Genomic DNA, 22,036 nt, shown 5'->3' on the forward strand with positions numbered 1-22,036 from the left:
ATATTTTGACTTTAGTAGAGCTTTTGATACTGTCTTGCATCACCTCCTCATAAACAAACTAGGGAAATGCAACCTAGATGGAGCTACTATAAGGTGGGTGCAAAACTGGTTGGAAAACCATTCCAAAGAAAGTGGTTCAGTCATGCTGGAAAAGCATAACAAGTGGGGTCCTGCAGGGATCAGTTCTGGGTCTGGTTCTGTTCAATATCTTCATCAATGATTTAGATAATGGCATAGAGAGTACACTTAAAAAGTTGTGGACAATACCAAGGTGGGAGGGGTTGAAAGTGCTTTGGCGGATAGGATTAAAATTCAAAATGATCTGGACAAACGGTCTGAAGTAAATAGGATGAAATTCAATAAGGATGAAAGCAAAGTGCTCCATTTAGGAAGGAACAATCAGTTGCACACATACAAAATGGGAAATGACTGCCTAGGAAGGGAGTTTATCTGGGAGGCATAGTGGACCACTAGCTAAATATGAGTCAACACTAACACTGTTGAAAAAAAAATGAACATAATTCTGGGATGTATTAGCGGGAGTGTTATAAGTAAGATACAAGAAGTAATTCTGCTCTACTCTGCACTGGTTAGGCAGTCCAATTCTAGGTGCCACATTTCAGGAAAGAGGTGGACAAATTGGAGAACGTCCAGAGAAAAGCAACAAAAATGATTAAAGGTCTAGAAAACATGACCTATGAGGGAAGATTGAAAAAATTGGGTTTGCTTAGGCTGGAAAAGAGAAGACAGAGGGAATATGATAACAGTTTCCAAGTACATAAGAGGTTGTTACAAGGAGGAGGGAGAAGAATTGTTCTTCTTAACCTCTGAGGATAGGACAAGAAGCAATATGCTTAAATTGCAGCAAGGGAGGTTTAGGTTGGACATTAGGAAAACTTCCTAACTGTCCAGGAGGTTAAGCACTGGAATAAATTGCCTAGGGAGGTTGTGGAATCTCCATCACCGGAGATTTTTAAGAGCAGGTTAGACAAACACCTGTCAGGAATAGCCTAGATAATACTTAGTCCTGCATAAGTGCAGGGGACAGGACTAGATGACCTCTCGATGTCCTTTCCAGTCCTATGACTCTATGAAGTTGACAGGAGAGCGTCTCCTGTCAACACAGCACAGTGAAGACACCGGGGTAAGTTGACCTAAGCTATGTTGACTCCAGCTACATTATTCACATAGCTGGAGTAGCGTAACTTAGGTCGACTTACCCTGGTACTGAAGACAAGCCCTTAGATGAGTGGTCTCCAACCAGTTGATCGCAATCTCCGGCCGCTAAAAGTCCAGCAGTGCAGTGGGGCTAAGGAAGACTCCCTGCCTGCCCTGGCTCCGCACCGCTCCCAGAAGCGGCCATCATACCCCTGAGGCCCCAGGGGTGGGAGCAGAGGTCTCCACGCACCACTCCTGCCTGCAAGCACTGGGGAACTGTGGCCAATGGAAGCTTCAGGGGCAGTGCCTGCACAGAGAGTCAATTCACAGAGCCATGTGCCCCCTCCCAAGGGCTGCAGGGGCGGGTTGGCTGCTTCCAGGAGCAACATGGGGCCAGGGCAGGCAGGGAGCCTGCCTTATCCCTGCTGTGCCGCCGGCTGGGAGCCACCGGAGGTAAATAGCGGCCGGCAGGATTCCACACCCCTCTCACACCCCAACCCCCAGCACTGAGCCCCCTCCCAGAGCCAGCACCCCGTAAACCCTCCTGCTTCCCAACACTCTGCCCCGGTCCAGAGCCCCCTCCTGCACCCAAATGCCCTTTCAGGGCCCACACCCTGCACCCCGTCCTGCACCCCAACACTCAGCCCCAGCCTGGAGCCCCCTCCTGCACCCAAACTCCCTCCCAGAGCTTGCACCCCTCACTCCCTCCTGCACCCCAACCCCCTGCTCCTCCCACACTCCAAACCCCTCAGCCTCAGCCCAGAGCCCCTCCCACACCCCAACCCCCTGCCTCAGCCAGGTGAAAGTGACTGAGGGTGGGGGAGAGTGAGCGATGGAGGGAGTGGGGATGGAGTGAGCGGGGTGGGGCCTCAGGGAAGGGGCAGGGCCTCAGGGAAGGGGCGGGGTAGATCCTGGGTTGCACTTAAATTCAAAAAGTGATCTTGTCTGTAAAAAGGTTAGAGACCACTGCCTTAGACATTCCTGAGAGAAGGAAACCAACACTCTGTCCCTAGCAGTACCTGCTTATGCTCCCGTTGCCTCAGAAGCATGGGCACAGGACAGCCCATTCTGAAAGAGATGCTGAAAGGATGCTGCTCATTTAGAGCAAGGGGAAAGCCTAATAACCAGGAGAAGCATTAGGCTCTGGAGATCTCAGGTAACAAGGCTGAATATTTGCCTGCTTGCCATGAACCAAGTGGGGACAGCTAGTCATCAAATGAAAATGATGCAATACCACCAGTGCACTCAACTCATTTACTTCTCTGTAGTTCGCTATGAATATCACTGCAATTCAGAGTAATGAAGTGAATTTGAGTCACTAATGAGCAATGATTGCTTTGCTAGCATATGTAAGCAGCAGCCATCTTTATACGGTAAATTTATGTTTCTAGACAGAGCCTCAGAACACATGCAGTGAGCAGTCTTGATATTAAGAGACACTTTTTCTCCTTTTTTTCAGAACATTGCTTCTGTCTATGACATGTTCATGGTCATTAGTGGGGGTTTTCTTTCTGATTCTATAGCTGTTAAAAGTCAGAAAAATATATTTGGTTCTCAGAGTTTCAAAGGGATTGACACAAAGATACAAAAGCAATTTATCCCATCCTATTCCCACCCCATTAGCATAATTTTACAGTGAACAACTGCTCTATAAATGTATAATGTAGCATCTGTATACTGTCTGGATGCAGAAAAAAGAATGTCTTTGATTTACTTTTTATTCCTCCAGAAGCTCAAGCAACATTAAAGAATATTTTTCCATTAGCAAAAAGCAAAGGGAATAATGCTTTATAAGGCCAAGCAAGGCTAAACCTGTGGTAATTACGTGCTTTAGGCACTAATTTTACAATGGTTTCAATGTGGACTTAGATTCCAAATGGGATTCAGCTTGGCTTCTAGAGATCCATCATTGCAATGCCACTGCAGGATTGGGACCCTAGTTTGCAGGAGAGAGCAAGTAATTTCTCCAGCTGTGCTGTATCTTTTAAGCAACACACTTTTTCTCCACTGATGTGCAGCCAGATCTAAATCTTTTCCTGAACTGAGTTGCCAATTACTCAGTGAGTTACTGTGCTTGGAAAAAAATTAGACTTTGATAGATTTTATCTCCAGAAACTGAGGCAAAGAGTACATTTTAAGAATGTATTTCTTCCTGCATTTTTTAATAATATATACAGTACCTGTCCCAGCCTGTAACTAAGATAGTCCTCTTTATTACCATGATCTGGGAGATGTCAACTGCTCGGTCTCTTCCAACATTGAGTTTATGGTAACAGTGTCCATTGAAATCCCAAATCTTCAATTAAAAATAAATAAGTTATCCATAACCTCTCGGTATACGCAAAGCAGAAAATCATCTGGCAATTTAAGGATCAATGAAGAAATAAATCTGTTGGATAGGATTTGCCTCATACCCTGACGTAACTCAGAGGTAACTGTATTGAAGACAATTCAGTGTTCATCAGAATCAGGCTCATAGGATTGAATAGTAAACAAATAATAATAATGCCTCTCCATAGCTTTTGTATAGCACTTTTCATCTACAGATATCAAGATACTGTAAAAAAGGAGGCAAATATTTTCCCCCTTCTATAGATGGAAAAATTGAGAGACAGATGAAATGACTTGTCCAAGCACAAACAACACGGCAGGAATAGAATGCTGTGGCAGAGCCAGGAATGGAATCCAAGTCTGATTGTCCATTCAGTGCCTGCCTTCCCCGACCCTGCCCGCCGCCTCTCTCACATGCACATAAACACACTCTGTGATGACCTACATGTGACAGCTTCTTTATCCAGGGAACCCCTTGAAACCATATGCAAAAGTGCATTTATTTTGCACCTTTGACTGCCTCACCTGTTCACTGCTAAGCAATCTTTGCTGGGACTCTACTAATATGCCAGCAATTTGAATATCTTTCTGACAGTTTCTTCTTTAAAATAAGAATCATTTACCTACCATAAAAGACTTTTCCCTACCCCACAGTGAAGAATTCGTAAAAAACAAAACAAAACAAAAAACCGTTATGCTGGTCCAAGATCTTGAATTGACATGTTTGTGTCTTGGACCAGTGACGTTTTGCAGGTCTGACCTTTTAAACGTAGCCAGTTGCAAGACTGAACCTTATAATCATGACAGTCTCATTTAGAGAAAAGCTATTTTGGATACATTTTAAGCCATCTAAAAATTAATTTTATTTATATTATATTAGGACCTAGAGATCCTAGGCCCCATTGTGCTAGGTGCTGTACAAAGACAGACAAAGAGCTCACAACCTGCCTAGAAGAGACAAAGGGCAAGCGAGTTTCCAAATGGGAAACCAAGACACAGAGTCATTGAATAACTTACCCAAGGAATTAAATGGAGATTTCTCAAGTCCAGTATCTTAAGCACTAGACCATGAGTCCTACTTTTCCTGTCACATTGAAATTTGCTCAGTTGGACTCCCAGTAGTGAGGAAACATCTTTACAGGTGAAGGGAGACAAATAGTTCTAATTTCTAATAAATTCTCTGGAGTGGTGTTAAGGGCTTTCTTGCACCCATTTGAGTTGACCTCCATAATTCACTCACGTTTTCACCAATTTATAGTCATCCTATACACAAGGCAATAAGCTCTGTTTATGCCACTCACCCAGGTATGTGCTTCAGCTTGTTATTAATTAATTTACAGTTCATGGGCTCCTGTAAATTAAAATAACATTTAAAAAGACATATGATTTGGGAAAATATTGCTCAAACGGCTCATTTTACGTATAAATCTACTGGATACAGCAATAATGTATGTATGTAGTGATTTGAAATAAAATGTATTTGCCCTTTAAACACAATACATTCATTTCACAAGTTGGTATTCCACCTTCTTACATAGATGTGTGTTTTATATTCGTAAGAGTCCATTGCAAAGGCACTGAAGTAATTTTTTCATAAGAATGAGGTTTGGGAAGCTTCCTCTTCAAATTGTACTGACAGTATGAAATACTGAAATAAGACATTGCCATCCTGTAGTATTACTGCTGGACAGACTTACCCTGCGCTTCCTGACACTAGCTCAAGACTCTGTCTACATCCTAATTGCAGATTTTCTTCAGTTTGTTCTTTGACTAAGGCCTGAGCTACACACTGTTTAGAATGTGGGTTTTTTTACTGAAATAGTTACACTGGTAAAACAAGTGGGGACACAATTATACTGGTATAAAAGTGCCTGTACTGGTATAGCTTATTCTGCCTACCATATAGGAATAAACTATACTGGTATAAACCCCCTTTATGCTGGTATAAGTCCCACACACATGCATTGGGCTGGTTGTGTTACTTTAACTATGCTAGTATACATAACACGGTACAGCTTTTGTATTCAGACAAGCCCTTAGGATGGGTATTTTGACATGAATTGAAGCCATCACTTTTCCCTCCCACCTCCTGGATATTGAATGTTTTGTCCTTAGGATTTCCACTGCTTGGAAATAGCAGAGTGCTCCTTGGGCAGCATTTAAGGCAGGCCACTTCTAATCAGCCAATGCCAACAGTATAACTCAGTACAGTCCCAAATTTCAGCACAGACTCTGGTGTTTAAGAATGTGTTTATTAATCTTGATCTTCTCACATTAGAACCCGGGCAGTCAAGGAAGTAACAAGACGAAGCAATAGAGGACATTTTGTCTTGTTATCCAGAAAGGTTTTTTTGGGAGATGCTCAACTGCCAAAAATACCTTGAATGATATCTGAGATGGGCAAAAACTCGAATAATGGATGCAAATTCCGCACCCCTCTCCCCAACTGCCAGATTTTGGCAGAGTTTGGTCCAGATTCCAGAATTGGTGGCTTTGTCTTATCTCTATAATGGGACAGAAATCTAAACATTGGATTTGGATCTGAACTTTATGACTCAGGCCCATCTCTACCACAGACACAAATTAAGAAGCATGGCACAGAGGATAGGGCACTGGCCTGAGACTCAGGAGACCTGAATTCTATTGCCAACTCTCCCACTGAACTTCTGTGCTATCTTTGTTACGTCACTTTTCTGTTTTCCCTCCCACACTCTTTGTCTTCTCTGTTTAGACTGTAAGCTCTCCAGAGCAGGGTCCTTTCATAGTTATGTTTGCCCAGTGCCTAGCACAACAAGGCCCTAATCTCAGTTGAGACCTCTAGGAGCTACCATAATATAATAAATAGCTACGTCTGACTAGTTATGTCAAAATTAGCCAAGTCTGGGGAAATGGTCTCTCAGGTTGGTGATTTTCAGCAACTTCAGCCAATAAAATAGGAAGAGACAGAAATCTGATTGGCAAACCTATTAAGATTTTTAAATGGCGTGAATTTAGTGTGCATTAAAGTGAAAGACTAACAGCACTGGCTTAAAACCTGTCATAATGTTGGCCAGTGTTCTGTCAATACACCTATATCCTGATCTTAACAGCATACGCCCTTGGTATTAAGCACAAGAATCTCTCTTTAGTAGAAACTAAAGCACAAGTTATTAAATTTTATGGTGGTTTTGTGATGTGGTCAAATTCTCACTGAGATGATTAAGAAGATTTAACATTCATTTTACCTTTCAATAAACCAAGATTTGAATTGATTTGCCCAGGGGTGAAAGGCTAGTGTTTTAACTAACCTAGCCACCATTTCAAAATAGTTGTTTTACAGTCACGCATTGGCTACCATGATAATATGCCCTTGTGTAATGGCAAGTGAGTGCTCCAAGAAAAGCAACGGAAATGATTGTCTGGTGATTAAGGCAATAAGGGCCATGTGCTGTATAGAGTCATAGACTGTAATGAAACTACTTGGAAGGAAGGAAGGGAGGTAACAAAGAAGGAAGTGTTCCGTAAAGCACTGTGTGTCTCCAAAGTGTTAGACAGGCAATTAAATTTAACTGCGTTTTCCCAGCAGTGTTAGGATTTCAGCCTCTAGTTGCTGAGTTGATCCCATCTCCTTTTTAACAAGGCCAATGGAAAAACCAGCCATTGTTTAGTAACTGAGTGTTTTGGCACATTGTGGAAAAGACTGCAATGGAAGCAAATAGTTTGAAATGTTTTCCCCTCACACCTTTACTGTTCCATCTGTGCTCCCAGTTAAAAGCCTTGTCTCAGTTGCATCCAGTGTCATAGTGCTGATCTCAGCATTGCCATGGCAACCAGTAAACTGGTTGATTTTCTGCCCAGTGTCTATCAGCCAGAAGGTAACAGTAGATCCTGTATCTGAGCTGATTACCTGGAGGGAAAAGCAGAAATTGAGATGGAATTTAAAATCTGTATATAAAACAATAATCTCATACATATGTCCACTGCACTTACATAATTAGCAACATCTGAAATGCAAATCAGATAATTTTTGCATTGATTTTCCCCATCTTTTCCCTTTCATCTCATTACAAGCTTTATCATTCCCCACAATCAAAGTTTATGGGCAGGTCTGTTCCTTGTAAAACCTGTATCCACAGCTAATTCCAATTAGCCAAAGAGCAATAATTTACTCCCTATTATCCTTCAGCACAGAAGACAGGTGACCAGCTCCCTCAAGAGACAATATCCCAAGTTACATGCGGGAACTAGAAATGTTCTCAGCAGGGATGAAACATGTCCACAGCCCTTCAGCTTGGAATCTTGCAGGCATGCTCAACCGAATGCTTTGTACTAAGTGGTCAGATAAATCTTCCCTGCTTATTTCAGAGAACTGATCCATAGAGTAATGGATCTTTAAAACTACATTTCTGGAAAGGGAAATAGTTTAGGGAAGCTCTCAGCATACATTAGCCTCAATTTAGAATTCAGTAGTGAGACCAGACATTATAAATTAGGAAAAAGTCCATTTGAACAGATTATGGTTATTTCTTTTTTGGCATGTGGTGTGTTAAATTGCTCAAAAGAGATGCACTCACTCTTACTTCCATTTGCTGTATATTTACTACTGGGTGAAATCTTCAGTCCTTACCTCAGTCCTAATTCAAGCAAGATTCCCACTGAAGTCAATGGGAGTTTTGCCTGAAAAAAAAGCATTCTGGGATTTACTTTTTTTAATTATTATTATTTTCCTTTGATGGTCATCATTAAAGAGGTTAAGGTTCATCAACAGTCACCACACTGGTATCACTGTTATATCTCTATTCTTACCATAGGAAATAACAGTGATATCTCAGTCAAGCATGGCAACTGTTGCCAAGTGGTGAATTTTTAAATGGCACCCACTCACTATACACATGCTTTTATTTAATCCCTTCCACGTGTCAATTAATACACAATAATTGCTGAGATTTAGTCGTTCTTCACTCTTTTCAAAATACTTTTCCTCCTAGTTAAAATCAGATGCTCAAAAAGATAGTTGGCTATTTCTGCTAGGAAGGAATCCAATTCCTCCCCCAGAAAATGCTAATCAATGAGTTCTCAGCAATCTTAACAAAATCAAATTTTGTTGATGATGCAATTCACATTTCAAGAAGTTCAAAGACATGTGCCCAATATGTATGTGGAAATTTTATATACAATAGAATATTAGCTTGGAAGAGACCTCAGGAGGTCATCTAGTCCAATTCCCTGCTCAAAGCAGGACCAACACCAAGTAAATCATCCCAACCACTTATCTTTATTCATAATACCTCTGACCACAAACACAATGAAGTACAGCTTCTGCACAGCTCATGTTCTCTGACCTTAAACCATTATGGAATTATTCCAATGACAGGTTTTTTTTATTAGTTCCTGGAAAAATAAACAAACAATGGACTCCCTTGATTGTTTAAAAAAAGAAAAGGACTATAAAGCCACTGAAATAAGGAGGCTTCCCTTCAAATTTTAGTAATTAAATGAGGCTTTCTCGTTGAGAAGCAATATACTGCAAACGTATTGTGTTAAATTAGCTATGTTGCTCATGTCCTTAAAAGCACCACCCAAAGGAAACCCAAATTGAACTCTAATTATAACCAAGTCTGCTTTGAATATAAATTCTGCAATTTGCCTATGTTATTCTAAACTCTTACTCTATTATCTAAGGAGTCCTAGATCATTTAAATAAGGAGTGTGAGACAAGACAGCGTTGTCTAGCCGTTAAGACAGGCGTGGGAGTCAAGAAATGTAAATTCTGTTGCTGACTGCCTCTGCCTTACTGTATGATTTTGGGGGAGTCCCGCAACTTCTGTGTGTCAGTTTTCCCCATCTGTAGGATGGAGTTAATAATACCTACTTACCTCATGAGGCCTCCTTAGTGCACTGAGTTTATCTGATGAAGGACACCGTACACACTGAAAATATTATATTAATATTAGAGATGACCAAAGGAAGTGAGACTCTGGATGAGTGCTAAGCAGTCATAGTTCAAGACAGAATCAAGGCCAGGGATCAGAGGTCAAACTCTCATGAGATGTTCTTGTGAGATTTCATCCCTAAATTAGAGAAAACTAACAGAATCACTTGATCTCAGAAGAGTTTCATCTCATCCTTGGGAGAATGACTACCGCCAATTTCTCACAGCAAAGGTCAATCAGAACCTTCAAGCAGGGCCATCCTGTTTACGATCTCACCAAGAACCAGAATGGTATAGATGGGTTTCAATCCAGTGATTTGAATTTGACGCCCCCATTTCCTAGCTCTTCCAAAAGCACAAGGTGCTTTGGACTAAAGTCTTTGGTTTTAGTCCATCTCCAATTAGTTTTATTTATTTTAAGTAATTAGCAAACTATAAATACCTAGCCAAATACCGATGCACAGGCTGGCCACTTGAACTTGATCTCAGGGAAATGTTATGGATTGTGCTACCAACATTAGCACTGACAGGTTTTGCTAGTATGCTAGTAACTACTAAGCACAGTGAACTTTTTTGGCTACTTCTCTGTATATAGGTGTTAAAATAATACAGAACATAAGACTATGAAACCATAGCATGAATGCAGGCCTCAGATGTGTTCTCAGCCAAAAGGTGTTTATTTCTATATCAGTTTGACCGTGAATCCATGAGTGTTGTTAGACCTATTGAGTTGCATCCGACAAAGTGGGTATTCACCCACGAAAGCTCATGCTCCAAAACATCTGTTAGTCTATAAGGTACCACAGGATTCTTTGCTGCTTTTACAGATCCAGACTAACACGGCTACCCCTCTGATACTTGAGTTTAAGGAGTTCATTAGAAACTACTTGAGGACTAAGGCACTGTGACAAGGTTACAGAGCCAGGCAATAGCAGAGCTAGGGTTAAAACTGAGGAATCCCAAGTTTCCCAATCTCGTGCTCTATCTAAGGTACTTTATATGGCCCCCATTACTATAATATCCAGGCATCTCGCAATCTGTAACATTTATCCTTCCAACACTCCTAGGAGGTGGGGCTGTGATATTATCCCCATTTTACAGATGAGGAACTGAGACACAGAAAGACTAAAACCTGAATGCACAAAAGGAGTTAGATGTTGTGACACTGAGCCCCTGGAAAATCACTGCAATCCACAAAGACTGTGTTAGATGCCTAAGCTCCTGTACAATGAAGGGGGAGACATAGGTGCCATAGTCTTCAATGAACTAAAGCCGGCCTGCGAAGCAGAGAGCTGCCTAAGCTAGTCAATGGAAGATGCCAACCAGAGTGGTGCATGCTAAGTGCCACCCCTCTCATGGAGACAGGTACGTAAGTCCAGGCTGCAGGGATGTGCCTAGCTGTGCTTGTGATTCACAGCTGGCAACCCTCTTTGGAGTTAGGTGCCTAAGCCATTTTAGCAAGATGTGAGGAGCAGGAGGAAGAATTCCATCATAATTTTAGCCTAGTCGTTAGGGTACTCCCCTGGGATGTAGGGCAACCCTGGCTCAAGTCTCGCTTCCACCAAGGGAGCAAAGAGATTTGAATTAGGATCTAACACAGGGTGGGCAAACTACAGCCCATGAGCCGCATCTGGCCCTCCAGATGTTTTAATCTGGCCCTTGAGCTCCCACTGGGGAGCAAGGTCTGGGGCTTGCCCCACTCCACGTTGCTCTCGGAAGCAGTGGCATGTTCTCCCTCCGACTCTTACACATAGAAGCATCCAGAGGGCTCCGCACACTGCCCCAGCCCCAAGTGCCGCCCCCGCAGCTCCCATTGGTTGGGAACTGCAGCCAATGGGAGCTGCAGGGGCGGCACCCGCGGACAGGGCAGTGCGCAAAGCTGCCTGTCCGCACCTCTGCTTAGGAGTCATAGGGGAGACATGCCACTGCTTCTGGGAGCTGCTTGAAGTAAGCACTGCCCGGAGCCTGCACTCCCGACCCCATCCCATGCCCCAACACCCTGCCCCAGCCCTGATCCCCCTCCCACCCTCCGAACCCCTCATCCCCAGACCCGAGCACCCTCAACCCCTCATCCCCAGATCCTGCACCCTCGTCTGGACCCCTCACCCCCCACACACCCCAACCCATAGGGGGGGAGGGATAGCTCAGTGGTTTGAGCATTGGCCTGCTAAACCCAGGGTTGTGAGTTCAATCCTTGAGGAGGCCACTTAGGGATCTGGGGCAAAAAATTGGTCCTGCTAGTGAAGGCAGGGGGCTGGACTCAATGACCTTTCAAGGTCCCTTCCAGTTCTAGGAGATTGGTATATCTCCTTTTATTACCCCCACCCCTCTCCAGAACCTTGAACTCCTCATTTCTGGCCTCACTCCGGAGCCTGCACCCCCAGCAGGAGCCCTCACCTCCTCCTGCACCCCAACAGACAATTTCATGAGCATTCATGGCCCATCATACAATTTCCATACCCAGATGTCGCCCTCAGGCCAAAACATTTGCCCACCCCTGATCTACCAGGCAGCACTCTACCCACTGGGATATGGTATAGTTTGATGTGGAGCTCCCTTAGTCTCTCCCATTGAACTTGTTGGACTCTGGTTAAATAATTAAAGAGTCATTGGAGCAGGGAGACTGGATCCTGGGTGAGAGCTCTAACCCCCAGGAGTCATTCTCATGCTTGTGTTGTCTCCCTCACTGTCCCAAATGACTCTTTACTACCACTTTTTGAAAGCATAGTAATCCAAGACCTCCTCTGGGACTGTCACTGCATTATAGCAGCATCCAGACAGGATGTCACTGCAGGACAATCTGGTGCACTGTAGATTCACACCCTGGCTTACTGCACAGTAACTTGTTGTGTAGACAAGCTTTACAACAAAAACACAAAGTTGCCCAAGATCTCTCAGCAGGTCCATGGCAGAACTAGGAGTAGAACCTAGGTCTGCCTGAGTTCCAGACTGGTGACCCAGCCATTTAAACCACACTGCTACCCCTTTCTGGTTGGCATATACCATTTTGCATCACTCTGTCTATGCCATTGGTATTTCATTTGTAATAATTATTTTGGAATTAGATACACTTAGAGGGAAAGTAGATTACCTACCTCAGAGGGTTGTTATGAGGATTAAGGGTGGTTCTGTGCTCCAAAACTATGATGTATCAAGTATTATTACCAGTGCCAAAGTGATCGTACATATGAGCCACACTTTTATCCCTTAGACATAAGCTCCCCAGAATGCCTGCAACTTTAAGGAATGCATCTCCCTTTTCTTCTGTCTCCCTTTCTCATGGCTCACAGAAGCCTTTAAAATCAATAATTTAACTGAAAACATGTGCTGCTCATTAGCACAGCCTCCGGCACTTCATAATGCTTCTTTCAAAAACATGCACCCTAAGGATGGGTGGTGGATTCATATACTGTGACTTGGTTAGCAGCTGGGCCCGGGAACTGTGATCTTCAACAGGGAAATACAAAGACTCCTGAAGTCCTTTACCAAGCCCTTTGTTAGAACAGGGATTTCTCTCTTCCTCCACCTGCCTTTTCTCATGGAACCTCACCTCACATTATTTCATTCCTCCCACCTTTTCTGGCCTTGCCTTTCTCTTCTTGAATCCTTCTACCAGTTTCTATCTATCCTTTTCTAATGCCTCCTTTCTCTCTCTCTCTGAGACCCACTCACCCACCTCTGATTCCCTGGCTTGTCCAATGCTTAGTACAGAGAATTCCAAGACACTCCCTTTCACCAGAGCCAGTGCAGCTGGTATGCAGATCAGCCACTCTAGCGATGTCATGGGACACAAGCTCTGCTAGGGCCCTGGCTAATCAGTATTTTTATTAATAATAAAAATCTATATTATAATATTTTACCATGTCCTAAATGGTTTTGGAAACTTAAACACAAAAGGTACAAGCATCCTATCATTCCTCAATGAAATGCAGCTACCTCAAGGGTGAAAACATGACCCCTCTTTAACAACACACAGTCACAATGCACAACTGTTTAATGAATGAAATGAAGACTATGTCAGCCAAGTGGAAATGCAAGAGGGATTTAGGTAGGTAGAATGCAATGAGCAGAGTTGGAATCTGGCCAGGACACCCAGCCTAAAAACCCTACCCTTTCAAAAAGCACCACAAGCTCTCCAGTGATTACAAGAGGTCAGGACATCAGTTTCACATCTTAAAGCAAAGCACCTTTAGCAGCACATTTCATCCTAACTCCAAGCTGAGGCATTGCTTCAGTACTGGTTCAAGGACCAGCCACTGAGACTATTCCTTCCTGGCCCAGCCAAATTCTGCTGACCCAGTCCAGTCATGTTTGGCTTGTGAGATCTGAATGGATTACAGCACAAGAAGATGTGACAGGGGCTTCCACTACCTTAAAATCTCAATCCTGCAATTCACAGTGCCTAGAAGGCTGCCTCATCCACATGAAGCCCCACTGACTTCAGCGGGGCTTCACATCTGTACCACAGTCCACTTCCATACTACAGATCGCAGAGTCAGGCCATAATTGGTTATCCTGCTTCCCTTTAACTCCTAGTGCCTGGAAGGAATGCTTCAGTACCCATCTCACAAACTAGTCTTGCTGATCTAAACACACACCATATTTTGCAATGAAAAAATTAAAGTGCTCCATAAGTTATCCAATGCAGCTAAATTAGACTGGTCACCTGCATAAACTACAATGATTTTGCAACCAAATTTGGCCCCATGAGTGGCATTTTTAAAAGTAATTCTATGTAAAGGGGCTTTTCCTAAACATGCAAGCTTCTAGCAGAAGAGGAATACAGCAATACTTCCCTAGTGATAATATAATAAACTACATTCCCTTAGACTGGGTGGGTTTCTAAAGCTTGAACAAATGCAAACATTTATTTTTAATGTAAATTCAGTGTCTGTTCCACCAAAGTGGGCTTTTTTTATTGTTCAATTTACAGCATGGGTTGTTTCTTTGACCGCATGCAGGAAAGCTGCTTTTTTTTTCCTTTTTCTTTTAATCACTCAGGCTACTGCTACCATGCTTTAAATGCTCATTTGTACCAAACAAATCACCACCAAAAACCATGATGATCTGTTGATACCCCATATCATACCACTCTGTGCTCTGAGGTTTGCTTTAGCTGAATCTCAATCTGTAGATAAAAGAGGCTGGTTGGGCAGAGCTCAGGAAAATCTATCACAGAGACATCTCCCTGTATAGTAACTGTGGCTCTTCATTGAGATGCAGGTAGTGCTCTGATACCAAAGACTGCAGTGCATCATTAAAGTACTGTGAAGACAAACAACACTCTCACTGCATACCAAGTGGTATTACATTTAACTGAATCATTTTATTATGAATACATCCAGGTCTGCCACAGTATGCCACTTGTGTAAAATGTTCTAGCGAAAATGAATCTTCACTAATTACATTTCATGCATATTTCAGAACTATCCTCGGGGATACTGTAAGGTGGCTATAAAGAGGAATTTTATAATCAAGTTCATTTGCAATTAGCAGTCATACCAGGACTAACCTACACCAGAGATAACCCTAGATCATCTCACAATAGCGGTTTTATTTTTATCATCTGTGTTTCTTAGAAATGTTGGTAACACTGATCTCTTATATCACTTTTTTAACACTGAACCTTTATTGGAAACCAAACCACTTTTCAAAGATGATAGAAGGTTTAAAGAAAGCAGGTAGTTTACTAGTTAAATTAAACTGTTGGGTTACTAGAATACCCGCAGTCCTTTGCAGTAAAGTCATACAGAGACTGTAATTAGCATGCTTTAGTATGAGATAATTTTCTTTCCAAAAGTAAATGGTCTCTCCCTCTGAAATTTAACTTTCTGAAATCAGATTAAGAAAATCACCTTGTAGTAATGCACATTTTCAAGTTCCTTATCAGGAAAATGCAGAAAGGTTCTTTATTTCCTCCCCCCCCCTTTACCTGCTTAAAGACTGAATTGTAAAGAACACAAGTAACTGCTTTCCCATGACTTGTGACCTTTCTGCTGGTTTCCTGCTTCATTTCCAGTAACATCAGCTGGTTATTAAATGAGATAAAAAGCCGTCCGTGAGCTTCATTAAAATAAAGGGTGGATTGGAAGTCCAGACTCTTTGGAAATGAGCCCGCAATCCTCTGGATGCACAGCTGATGCTGAATATCCCAGAGCCTTAACACCTGTGCACATAATGATGAAGAAATCACACATTATCTCCATTTTTTTTTGCTTCAGAATACATTGCAATCATTAGTTATTGCAGTGATAGCTCTGGCTTGCTTCATTTGCCTTATTAACATCTACCACCAAATACAAGATGAAAGAAACCATCTTTGTTCAGTTTATTTTACAAAGGGTTGTCCGTGCATATTTTGTTTTATTGTTATTTGTATTATAACCAAGGTCAGGGCCCTGTTGTGCCAGCCATTGTACAAACGCATGAGGCAACCTCTGTGCTGAGGAGTTTTCAGGTTAGCAGACAAGACAGAGAAAGGGTGGAGTGGAAACAGTGACTTGTCCAAGGTTTTACATCACTGTAACGCCATTGGTTTCCTGGTTTATACTGGTGCAGTTGAGAGAAGAATCAGAGCCACTGTTGTCTAAAAGCCTCTGGCAGTTACCCTTAGAAAAACAATTAGTGAGTCAGAATAGTCAGAACAAGGTTGAAACATCAACCTTGTTGTGCCTATATTTTGCTAGTGTTCCCAGGGGGTTGGAAGTGTTATATATGAGCTTTGCATCCACTAAGGCAGGGTAGGAACAGTTAAAATAAAAATCTCTCTCATAGAACGGTATGAGTGTTGACACAGGAGACTAACAGCTTAATGGCAAATGGTCTGTTGTGTATATAAATAAAAAGGTAACTTTTATGCCATTATTTACTTGGTAGACTGTAAAGGCTCATTATAAATATACAACAGCTATAGCTAATAAGCAATGGCCCGTTCTAGAGGAGAATAAAAGGGAGCTATTTTTTAGCTTTTTTGAAAGCATAATGCAGAAATATATCAGCAAGTGGATGCGGAGAAGTAGTTGCTATGCAAGCTTCTTCAAACAGCATTGCCAATGCACTTGCCCTGGTGTGCCTCACTAACCTGGCTCTCTTTTTTGCACTGGGTTTCTCACCAGAAGCAAAGACTAACAAATGTGCTAATGTGCTAAGTTAAAGCCCCTCTCCAGAGCGATGGTCATTAGACGTACATCCAAACTCATTGAGCCTACAGGTCTTCGCATACAGCAGGTCTCATCTATTTCAAAAACCCAAGCATTGGGTGACTCAGTTATTTAAATGTGGTCACAGCAGTGTGGCAAATCCCGGAACACTACCAGAGAGTGGGTTGGGTAGCCAAAAGCATCACGTAGATAATACTGAGACAAGCAAGAAACAAGCTCACTGGGGAGAGAATGAGTAGCCATGGAGCGATAGGGCCTGGAAGGCTGCCATCTTGACCCAGTCCTAGTTGGAATCCTGAGTATTCCCATACTGAATCTGTTCTATGGATATGGAGCTTCTGTCTCCAGGTCTGTGAACACATCTCAATTCACAAGCAATACATTGATTCAAGTGTTAACACATGTGACTTTTGTGCTGGTTTAAAACAAGCCCACTATCTCCATGAATTATCCATTACAAAACATGGGTGCAATCAGTGACTCAGAATTTCTCTTGTGCTGTCAAAATTCTGCCTTTTAAAATGGTGAATGTTATCTCTCATGCCACATAACATCGGATGGCAGAAGTTTGTTGTGGTTTCTGCTGGCAGTAAATCAGAAAGTGCTCTTGGTAGCAGAGCGGGCTTGTTGTTTATTATATAGACATAGAGACTCAGATTACCATGCATTCGTCAGAGTGAAATAGATTCATACTAATGCCAAGAACAACACGCACTGCTCTGTGTATAGCATAATGGTTTAGCAATTAAAAAGAAAACACAATTTTAATACGGCAATTGAAAGAGATACCGTGGTGTTTAATATTGGTGCTGGCCTCACTTGTTCCAGGAGCGGCTCCAAGCACCAGCACTCCAAGCGTGTGCCAGTGGCGGCAAGCCATGGGGGGCGCCCTGGCGGTCCCTGCGAGGGCAGCAGTCAGGCAGCCTTCAGCGGCTTGCCTGCAGGAGGTCCGCCGGTCCCACTGATTCGGCAGCAATTCGGCGGTGGGTACGCCGAAGCCGCGGGATCGGGGACCTCCCGCGGGCAAGCTGCCGAAGGCAGCCTGCCTGCCATGCTTGGGGCGGCAAAATACATAGAGCAGCCCCTGCTTGTTCTGCTTAGGTTTTGATCCTTTCTTGCCTTTATAATGACAAACCTGGATCACAATCTCAAATTAGCATTAGAGAAATGTTGAGTGTGAAAATGAACTAAGGCCTGTCTAAATTTAAAACACTACAGTGTCACAGCTGCAGCTCTGCTGCTGTAGTGCTTTAGCATAGACACGACTTACACAGATGGGCTAGGCAATCCACCTTCCTGAGAGCACAGACACTACGTCCCATTGGCATAGGTAATCCGCCTCCCTCAGAGACGGTAGCTAGGTTGACATAAGAATTCATCCTTTGACCCAGCGCTGTCTACATGGGGGTTTAGATCAGCTTAACTACCTCACTCAGGAGTGTGGGTTTTTTGCACCCTTAAATGACATAGCTGGTTCGACCTAATTTTCTAGTGGAGACCAGCACTGAGACACACCATGGACCATATTTTCAAGAAAGTTTAGCGTCCACAACTGGGGTCATATTTTCAGAAGAGCTCAGCTCTCAACTAGGCACCAAAACAAATGGCCAGATTCTCACATGTTGGTTTTTTCGAAAATTTAATCATGTCACAATGGGAGCTGCTGGTGCATTTTGCGGATCCAATTCTGTTTGCCAATGCAGGGACTGCGGGATCGGGCCTGGTAGGCAGTTTCTATATTTACCTTGTCCTTTGAGAAGCTGAAAAGCTGTTTTCGTTCAGTAATGAACTGAACAGCTATTACACTGGCTGAATGGCCTTGAAGAACTCCAGCAGGTTTCGAGGTGACGTAGGGGTTCCAGAGGCAAACTCGGTGATTGATGCCAGCAGTAGCTGTTCACAAGCACAAAGCAAAATAGATTAAAACTAAAAGTACTCTTGAAAGGGGATTTTATTTTAATTAATAATAAAGAAACAGCCATCTCTCTGAAACACACAGCAATAATTGCTTTGATAAATGAGAATGTGTTTATGTTACAAGTGAATATGTGAGAGCGGTAGTGACTGCAATAATTAATAATGCAGAACAATTTCCATTGTAATCGCACCTGCAGTTTCTCAGAACTTCCCTAAACTTGCACTTTTTGAGCAGAAATTTCTCTATGCCTTCCCCCCAGCTAATTTGTCTTCCACTTCATAAGCTGGAAATATAAAACATCATCACATACATATAAAACACTAGGACTCGGTCATTCACTTTTGCAGGCAGAATGCATACAAAGGAAGAAAATGCCTATATATGTACACATACAGAATACAGTTTTCTTGGCCCCTAAGGCTTTACTGTAGACCATAAATTAGTCAGTTTTTTAAAACGTACCAATTAAGTTGAGTCGAGAGTGGAAGTCAAAAGCATTAATTCCCCGGGCAATGTCGAAGGATGTAGTTTTAAGACGAGGCTTTAATTTTTCTCTCCAAGCCAGCACCAATGTATTAACATTACTGGTTGTACTGGAAATAAAGGCATCAAAAGAAGAGCTGTATGCAACTAATTGGTGAGAAAAAAAAAAGAAAACCTTTGAATTGATTTCTTTTAATATAATCCAATCAGAGCTAGTTTAATAAAGAACAATGTATATTAACTCTAAGCCTAATTAAAAAAAACTATTAATATCAGGGAGAAAACTAACCTTGACTTCAAAAGGGTTTGGATCAGGCCTGCAGGACTCAATCCTGCAAGGTGCTGAGAACTCTGGATCTGATCCAGGACTGCTCACACACTTAAGTGCTTTGCTGGATTGTGGCCAGAGTTCTCAGCACATTTCAGCGATGAGTCCATAGATGACAAGGACATACAATATACGGTGTGGGTCTAATAAGGTGCTCAATGGCTTCAGCTCTCATGAAGTTCAGTGGTATTAGAGGGCATTCAATACTTTGTAATTGGACAAGAAAGAAATCTAACAGAAACGTGGTAAAAATACATCACACTGCTTTGCTAATACAATGAAGTCTCATTTACATTTTTGGTATAGAGACTTAATGAACCATACAGAACACTATATACTGGTAACAGCTAACTCTCCTTGCAGTGATCCCTTCTGAACTACAGAGCTTTGCCACTGGTTTCTAATCCCTGAGCAGCTTGGATATAAAACTGGTGACACAATATGGCCCCAAGTTACGAGGCTAGTGATTCTTAATTCAGTAAAGCGATACTGAAATCTAAAGTCTGCATTATACAATAATTATTCCTACACAAATACATGGTAATGCTACAGTATAATTACTGGGTAATCAAAAAGTGCAAATATCTGGGAAATTACTTTGTTATATTTCCACTTAAAATTCAAATGCTGTTACAATTCTTGCTCTGCAGTCCATCGGGAAAGACAAATTGGAAATCTTAAACTCAGAGTGTTGCTTTAGGATTTGATTCTGGAGGTTATAAGTGACTTTTGTGGGAACAAGATGTATGTTTCAGGAGCTCGGAGATTTGCACAGTTTGTTACAAAGATATAAACTCGTTTCTGACTAAACTGTATTGTAAGTCAAGCTCCTTGAAGAATGTCTGACTAAAAGGTAAGGTTAAAGGAATTTCCATAACATCAAAGTATGTGGCAAATTAAAATGCTCGTGTGCATGGAGAAGGAGAAAAGGGGACAGATTGAGATAGAAAAGGCTTCTTAATGACAAACAGAAGTTAGGGAAACAACCAAAATATGGCCATGAAAATATCTGAATCTGCATTGAAAAAAAGTAATTTTATTTCCAAATGTTTTGCAATGAATAGCTTTGTCCTTGGAAAGTGCTCTATAAAATATTCTCTATGTCCAGATCCTCAGCTGCTGTAAATTAGCATAGCTCTATTGGTTTCATTTGCAGTTACACTATTTTACACCAGGTAAGGATCTGAACCAAAATGTTCTTCCAATAAGCATGATCAACAATTTTATTCCATTCACAAACATGGAAAATCCTAACATTACCCTCCGATATTATCAGGAAAATTAGTGACCTATTAGAGGACCAAATTAGATCAGCAAGTCCTTGCAAATGCAGAATACAGCCCCACAATAGAGGCAGTATCACAAATTAAAACTGATGGAAAGTGAACCCACAGCTACCTCTACTTTCCATTCTCATTGATGCACCTTTGACTAAGGAATCCCTTTTGTTGTAGGAAGTGTTCATCTTTGCAAATGGAGTCACATGGCTCTCCATGGTTCAATAGCTTTTGTAGAACAGCCAGCAAGGTGCATGATCCCATGGGACCAGCAAGTTTAAAAGGAGTCAAAGATCCTCTGGAATAGTCACTTAAGACCTTGTGGATCTCAGATCATATGCAGATTCCTATGTGGGTCTGAGTCCCTCTGTTTTGTCCTTTCAGCAATGGCAACAAGCCACACTATGATTGGCTGTCCTGCTCCCCCAGGTAACTACAGTTCATGTGTGTTCCACAAAAGCCAGGAAGAGGGAGTTAGTGCTTGTTCAGATGGATTTTTTTAGGGTAAGGATCACTGTTCTGAAAGGGGAAGGTGCCATGCTGAGCAAGCATTTCCCAACTCCTATCCCAGGCCGCACTCTGTGGCCACACACGATGCTATGCTCCATGTTACACCCGCAAAGGGTCTTTGTGGCAAGATGGAGCCTTCCTTGGAGCAGCTTTCCCCTTTGTCCAGCTCCCATGACTCAGTTTATGCTTATTCCTGCCATTTGCTCCCCCGTTGGGGAAGCAGGGAAAGGCACACCCACCCCTTTCCTGGATCTACCACTACCTCCTTTCTCACTAAAATATTTCCTAACATTTCTGCAGTTCAGCCATGTCCCTTCTCACCATTGTATTGACCACCAGATTTTGAATCCTCTTTGAGTAAATTTTCTTTATATTTTGTTCAACAGGAACTTCAACAAGCCCCACATATACTTTCCCATCAAGAAAGCATGTAACATCTTTCACCTTTCCTCCCTCACACATGTTTTTGAGACCAAAGAGGAGATTTTTCAGGGCACAAATGGCAGTTGGGCACCTACATCACAGTGAAAGTCCTTGGGAGTTAGGTGCCTAATTTGTTACTTGTGCTTTTGAAAATCTACCTCCTTGTGCGCAATTTGCTGTCAAAAATTCCATGGATTTCAATGAGGGTTTACCATAGACTTTGTTTTCCTCTGTCTATAACACCTCCTGTTCCATAGTAAGACTGTTTGTATTACCACAAAATTACTCCCAGTTATTTTGGGAAAGTTTAATTTTGCTGCACTATTTGCATCCTTCTCAGTGAACTATAACCCTTATCTATGAATGACAGTAGACAAGAAAACATCACTTTTCTTTCAACTCTTCATGTAAGTTGATCAAATCCCATCTTTAAAAAAAAAAAAAAGTACTATATATATTTGCCTTTTATCTGGCATTCCCACACGTTGAATAAACCTTTACCCTGTACTGTGAGTTTACCAAAGTCTGTAACCTTAA

At 42.2% G+C, this 22,036-nt stretch overlaps 1 protein-coding gene across 1 annotated transcript in view; it reads right to left on the reverse strand.

Moving 5' to 3' along the window:
- The window catches only part of WDR49 (WD repeat domain 49), a 65,384-nt gene that overhangs the window by 20,433 nt on the left and 22,915 nt on the right, over positions 1-22,036 (reverse strand). Inside the window, exons 6-10 of the mRNA XM_045030956.1 lie at positions 18,941-19,108; positions 18,305-18,453; positions 15,333-15,566; positions 7,211-7,375; positions 3,339-3,454 (exon numbers count right to left, since the gene is read on the reverse strand). Of these exons, the coding sequence (XP_044886891.1) occupies positions 3,339-3,454; positions 7,211-7,375; positions 15,333-15,566; positions 18,305-18,453; positions 18,941-19,108 (832 nt within the window). The remainder of the gene's footprint in view (positions 1-3,338; positions 3,455-7,210; positions 7,376-15,332; positions 15,567-18,304; positions 18,454-18,940; positions 19,109-22,036) is intronic.

Source organism: Mauremys mutica, chromosome 9, assembly GCF_020497125.1.
Source record: "Mauremys mutica isolate MM-2020 ecotype Southern chromosome 9, ASM2049712v1, whole genome shotgun sequence".
Classification (NCBI taxonomy): domain Eukaryota; kingdom Metazoa; phylum Chordata; order Testudines; family Geoemydidae; genus Mauremys; species Mauremys mutica.